This window comes from Phaseolus vulgaris, chromosome 10, assembly GCF_051622355.1.
Source record: "Phaseolus vulgaris cultivar YP4 chromosome 10, ASM5162235v1, whole genome shotgun sequence".
Taxonomy (NCBI): Eukaryota; Viridiplantae; Streptophyta; class Magnoliopsida; order Fabales; family Fabaceae; genus Phaseolus; species Phaseolus vulgaris.
The window spans coordinates 45334090-45341011 of record NC_143507.1 but is presented as its reverse complement, the minus strand read 5'-3'; the positions used below and the strand labels follow the sequence as shown (position 1 = coordinate 45341011).

Sequence of the window (6922 nt, the reverse complement as noted above, 5' to 3'; positions counted from 1 at the left end):
CCGAAAAAGGAACAGTGAGAGTGAGAACAGCAAAATGTTGCAAAAACCTTTTTCCCTGTAATAGAAACAAAGCAATGATAAATTAAGAATTTTGTGGTTTAAATCGTGGTGTTTTTGTTTTTTAAGGTTTTGTTAATTTGTTTTATACTTTAACAAGTCCTCCAACTAACACCTTGGATAAGGACCATAATATTATATAGTGTGAATCTGAATTAGAAATTTGCAAATTGGTCGTGTGAAAAATGGGGTAATGATGGATATAAGTTAAAGTATTTATTATACTATTTATTCATCTTGTTACTCCCACTCATACACTAATGTATCAAACATGATTTTTTCATGTGAGTAATGAGAATATTATAAATATCAATTTATTATTAAAAATAAGAATATTTTGGTTAAGTCCTTTGAATTATTTACCAACAATAATAATATTTTTCAAAAATAAAAAAGGCATGGATTATAAATATCTCGTATTCAAGAATGTCCTTTAAAAATTTAAACTCTCCATAAATGTTTGAGTTTGGGATCAAGTGTATTTTCAGGAGGTCGAGTATGCACATACACGTAAATAATTCGGTTAGTCGGTCTTTTAGACATTCTGTCTTACATATCGCAAATTAATTAACAATACCATTAAATATATAATACACAATAATTTCACATAAACTATGATTAGCGGACAAATTGAACTCAATTAGGTCGTATTAGTCCATAACATCTTAAGGTCCAAAGTCATAGTTATAATGAAACTAATGAATTTTTATCCAATGTATCCTTAAAACTGATTTGAGTATCATAGTGTCTTTACAAGTATTCTTGTCAAGAAAATCAAAATTATGACAAAATTAAAGACCAAAAGACTAGAAGAGTATAAAAAATAAGGATAGCTCCTTCCCTACAACATTACTTCCTAAGAATAAAAAAAACACATATATATATATATGAAAGAATATTATAAAATATAGAACATCAGATTCAGTAAATTTAATAATATTTTGATCGCATAGAATTTGTGTTTTTGTTATTATATATAATTTTTTAAAATAAACATGTAATTATTAACTAATTTTGTTTTTGATGGTTTATTGTATAATTGTATATCTTAGATTTTTAGATTTTATTTTCTGCTTGTCTATATATAGATAAATGGTGAATACTTAACTGTATTCAGATAAATGAAAAAAATGTAAAGAAAATAATAACAATATTACAAAATATTTACTACAATTCTTTTACCCAAAAATATCATTATATTTATTTTTTTATACTTTAAAATACCACCAAAATAAGCAACCAAATTCAAATTAATACAACTGTGTGTGTTATTATTTTTTTTCTGGTGCAATCAATTCGTTTACAACAAAGATTTATTTGAGTTTTGCTAGGTTCCAGGAATAGATACAAAAGAGGCTAAAGAACGGGCCTTCTTTTAAATTTGGGCTATAAAGAAGGCCCAATAAGTGTCGTAGATGTAATAAAAAAGGCCCAATAAGTGTCGTAGATGTAATAAAGAAGGCCCAATAGGTGTCGTAGATGTAATTGAAAGCCCATTATTGGAATCCAAAAAAAAAAAGTTTTGATCGAAACGCGCGCAGAGATAGACACTAAACACAGTCTCTCTCTTGATCATTGTGTTTGCTGTGGATCTCCATCGGCAACTTCCTTCCCTGTGTGACAGGTAAGTCACCGGTTACACCTTCAATTCATTTTTCAATTTCTCCGATCGCGATTATCCTCACGCGAATTGTACTGCGCGTTGATCGATCAGATATTGTGATCGTTGAAAGGCACGATGTCGGGGCAAACGCAGCGTCTGAACGTGGTCCCCACCGTGACGATGCTGGGAGTGGTGAAGGCGCGTCTGGTGGGAGCCACGCGCGGCCATGCGCTCCTGAAGAAGAAGAGCGACGCGCTCACGGTGCAGTTCCGCCAGATCCTGAAGAAGATCGTGACCACGAAGGAATCCATGGGCGATATCATGAAAACCTCGTCGTTCGCGCTCACCGAGGCCAAGTACGTCGCCGGCGACAATATCAAGCACGTCGTCCTCGAGAACGTCCGGGAAGCCTCCCTCCGCGTCCGCTCGCGCCAGGAAAACGTCGCCGGCGTCAAGCTCCCCAAGTTCGACTACACCTCCGACGCTGACGCCAACAAGAACGACCTCACCGGACTGGCGCGGGGCGGCCAGCAGGTGCAGCAGTGCCGCGTTGCCTACATCAAGGCCATCGAGGTTCTCGTCGAGCTCGCCTCGCTTCAGACCTCGTTCCTCACTCTCGATGAGGCTATCAAGACCACGAATCGTAGGGTTAACGCTCTGGAGAATGTGGTGAAGCCGCGGTTGGAGAATACTATTAGTTACATCAAGGGGGAGTTGGATGAGCTCGAGAGGGAGGATTTCTTCAGGCTGAAGAAGATTCAGGGATATAAGAAGAGGGAGATTGAGAAGCAGATGCTGTTGCAGAAGGTTGAGACTAATCTCCCTCTGCGCAAAGCAGTTTCTTACAATTCCTCTAATTTGTTGTCTGTGGGTGACAAAGATGAGGACATTATCTTCTGAATGTGATTCCATGTGCTGCAGCTTCTGCTGGGTGAGACTTCTCTGCTATTTTTTAGGTCACAGTTTTCTGTATCATGAATAAAGGTCCCTAGTATATGTTTATTTATTTCTTTCTTTATTAATTCGAGACGTCGTTGTTTTAAAGTATGGTTCTTATCATCCGATCTTATGGAAGCTTTTGAAGTTGCTGTGAGTAGCTGTAATTTCGTTTCGAAATATAGTACATCTCCATAGAGTTGTGGGAATTGTGGAAAGGCATATTCTAAGTTATCTTTTGCTTGTATCAGAATTGTTATTGTTATTATTTTAGCTTATCGGTTGCAATTTACATATATATGTATAGCAGTGATGACGGCAGATGTTGTTATTTTTGGATTGGATGAAGAATAGGGTTTTAAGATGTGGTCTTTGGAATATGAAATCCTTAGGTTTTGTTCTTGGGGTTTGAGATAATTTATTTATTGGGTCTTGTTTTTGTTTTATTACAGAAATGTAATGTAGTGATCTCTTCCAAACTTAGGAGATATATTGGTGAAAAATGAAACCTCTCCTTCAATCAACTTTTGTAGAGCTGAGTTCATCTGCACTATCACAACCAAACCCAAGTACCCAGGCTAAATGTAGCTGAATGAAAATTGGAATACATAACTATTGACAGTGTTAATCTATCTAGGCTTAATACTCTGCCTCGAGTAGGTAGAGAGGTAGATATATATTGTATCCAACTTGGACTGGTGAGGCCTGAAATTTCAGCTTGAAGGAGTTTGGTAACAAGATTTGTCAGTTCAAGTTGAGTTTTCATTAGTTTAAGAAAGCCCAAGGCAACATGTTCCTGGATATAATGTGAATTTGTGTCTGCTTGTTTAGATTTCTCAGCATGTCCTGGATTTGATGCTAAGTGAGTAGTTGATTGACTGTCACAAAACACTATTGTCGATGGGATTGTGATTCCCAAGTTGGAGAGGAGTCATCTGTGAGCCACAGCAGCTCACAAGCCACTTTTGCCATTTATTCCACCTAAACTGATAAATGTGTGACTATTGGTTGTTTCATGGATTTCCACTACACTAAGGATCGGCCTAGGAAGACAAAATCCCATGGTAGATCTCCTCTTTCTGGGCAATTATCCCGATTCACATCACCAAATGCTGTGGGGTTGAATCCTATTGAATTGACTATAGAATTCCTTGGCTTGGACATGATGGACAGCCTGTATTTGAGTGTATGTTGGAGCTGACTTAAGCTCACCAAGTTTATTGACTGCATATGTGTCAGGTTTGAGGTCGATAAGTTCATTAAACGACCAATCAATTGTCTGTATAATAATGAATCTTCCAATAATACATCACCAGCTGTCCCATTTAATTGGAGGGTTGGGATCTATAGTCAGAGAAAGTAGTTGGCCCCTAGGAAATCCTGTATCTTCCAGTAGAGAAAGGGTGAGAATTAGCTTCGAGAAAAGCCTTTACCAAACTCTAGTCCTGAGAAGTTTTGAGGTCCCCAAGAACAGCCTTTAGCTTGAACAGATTTTGGAGTAAATGCTGAATCTGTGTCAACTTCTCTTTATTTCGGAGGGCTAGGATTATGTTTATGTCTTTGAGAACTTGAGGTAAGCTAGGAAAACCACTGGTGATTGACCACAATCAATAGTGAATAGGTATCTATCATTCTCTTTCAGATTGGTGAAGCCATTGTCAAGCAAGGTAGTGGAGAGTGTATGAAACCATTGTCTTCAAGCTTGTGGAAGACCATAGCTGGGCCTATGTAACCTACAAGTCAGCTAAATCTCTATTCAAAAGTGTTATTGATATCCAATTGTAATATGGAACATTTTGGACAGCTGCAACAGAAAGAACACTATGACTATTGTACAATTTGCAACTGGAGAAAGTGTCTAGAAAATTTATGTTGAATACATGTTCTGGTATTTTGGACACATGAAAACTGATGATGGTTCTTTGTTGGGTGATCTTATGGTTTTGATGAAAACTCAAACTGTGACTGCATCAGTCCGAAGAAATTCAGGATTAATATTGTAGCTTCTGATTGTTTTGTATCAAGCCCATGAAAAAGAGTGTTGTCATCTACCAATGTGAGAAAATAATTCTTTTACCATCATTAGTGAGGTGGTGGTAAATATAATATAAACTTAGATATCTACTTTATAGTTTATATATAAAAATCAAATAGGCTTTGAGAACATAACTCAATTAGATCACAAGTGAAATCTTCTATGAATCATAAAATGAACCTGAATTTATGAGAACATGCAAGTCAATCATTCCACACCGAAGAAGAGTAGAACATAAATTAAAGAATAAAAGAAAAGAAAAAGTGTCACTTATAAAGTCTCCATTGTCATCTTCTTGCTGAACTAGGATGAACTTCACCTTGTACTTTTTGCTTGAATTGACTTTAATGGTTACACGTGATTCGTTATTTTCTTGCTTGTGTTGTTTTGGGACTAAATTAAACTCAAATTAACTTAGTCTACAAATAGTAATTGTACCTAAAATTATAGGGAAAATAAATTCTAAGAATTTCAAGTACAATAAATATAAAATAGAAAAAGAAAATTCTATCTTTTCAACATTTTTTTCAACGTGTCGACTTATCTTGCTTATTTTCTTCTTAAGAGTAAGTTGACTGACCAATTAAAAAAAATTTAAAAAAGTTAGTAATAACAAATAACTTGTTAAAATAAAAAATACTTTAAGAACTTAATAAAACAATTTTAAATAAAATATAAGTTGTTATTTTACTGTTTTAAATAACAATAAGACATTCTCATTCTTCAACCAACTTGTTAGTTAAATATGTTTACATATAAAACTCATTTGACTAAATATTACAACATTTTCCAAGCTGTTTCTTCTTTATATTACGATTAGATTACGATTCATAACAGTGAAATTTGTTTTGTGTGCCATTATTATTATTATTATTATTATTATTATTATTTTGTTAAAAGAACAAAAGAAGAAGAAACATAATCCAAACTACAATCTAGCATAAATTATCCTGAATTAGAAACTACAAAAATAATCAAATATTATACAGTGATTTTAGATGGATATTTATAACAATAAATTATACTTTTTAAAGATTTAGTTCTAAGTTAAATTCTCAAATATCATAACATAATAAATAATTTTAGTCTTCAAAAAAAATGGGCAATTGTGTTTAATAGTATTAAGTTCATTGAACAAAATTCGGTATCAAAATTCATTGAAGTTGTATTGTTGCAATGTATGATGATAAATTTAATTGACCTAATTTTGAAATTTAAAAAGTATAATCACAATGATTTAAAAGGTAACAAGAACTTTTGTATGTATCTATCTTTTTTCTATCATCATTTATTATATCTTTTATAATAATTTTTTTTCCTTGATTCTATGAATCATATATAAATATCGTTTATCACAATAAGAAATAGTGAAGATGTGAAACGAAATCAATGTTTGGTGGATTTATCTATGATATGATTGATTTTCTTTTTTATGATATGATTGTTTTTGGCGTGGCAATTTAAAATTGAAAGCGATGTGCATAAATATGAAAAATTTAAAATCATAAATCTTATATAAAATTCAAATATTAAATCTAAGACTCTCTCTAATATGGTGCATAAACATAACAAAAGAAATCTATTCACAAATTTTACTCTAATAACAAAGTTACACGTTCTAATTTTTTATTTATATTTTAATTCTTATAACTTAAAAATAAAAATTTAATTATCATAATTAAACATTTTTCACTTTTAAAATAATAAATCTTAAATTTTAAACTCCCTCTAATATAAATAATAATAATAATAATTATTGCATTGAAGTTGACACTCTTGGGCTTTCGCTTTATGCATTGTCATTAGCTGTAATCGACTCAATCACACGTCAGCAAGCTGGGTCCCACGCTTCTCTCTCCCCCACTTTGATTATGTAATTAATTAATTAATTAGTTAATTAACTGCAAGATTAACATTGTTTTTATTCCATGGATGCCATTTTCACAAAAAAATAAATAAAAAAATAACAGCAATTTCATTCATACAATCTCTTCATAATGTTTAATACTTGCAATTAAGATTTATAATGGACTAAATAGTAAAAGTATGATGTATTGTGTTAATGGAAATAAATTTATTAATAAATTAATCTTTTATGAGTCCATTGGAACATTATTCAAAGAAAAAATCAATAATATTTTTTCTGTCATAAAATCAATAATATTTTCCTGCGTTACAAAATTCATATAATTTTTCACAAACTTTTTTACGAAATATTAAAATCCTAAACTTTAAACCTATCTTAAACCTTAAATTCTAAACATTAACTAATTAACTAAATATAGTAGGTA

General features: G+C 32.5%; 1 protein-coding gene across 1 annotated transcript; it reads left to right on the top strand.

Annotated features, from left to right (window-relative positions):
- Positions 1–1538: 1538 nt before the first annotated feature.
- Positions 1539–2888, top strand: LOC137819576 (vacuolar ATP synthase subunit D (VATD) / V-ATPase D subunit / vacuolar proton pump D subunit (VATPD)). Its single transcript, XM_068623466.1, has 2 exons — positions 1539–1681; positions 1772–2888. Exon 2 carries the CDS (start codon positions 1796–1798, stop codon positions 2558–2560), a length of 765 nt encoding a protein of 254 aa, XP_068479567.1. The 5' UTR covers positions 1539–1681; positions 1772–1795; the 3' UTR covers positions 2561–2888.
- The last annotated feature ends 4034 nt before the right edge of the window (positions 2889–6922 follow it).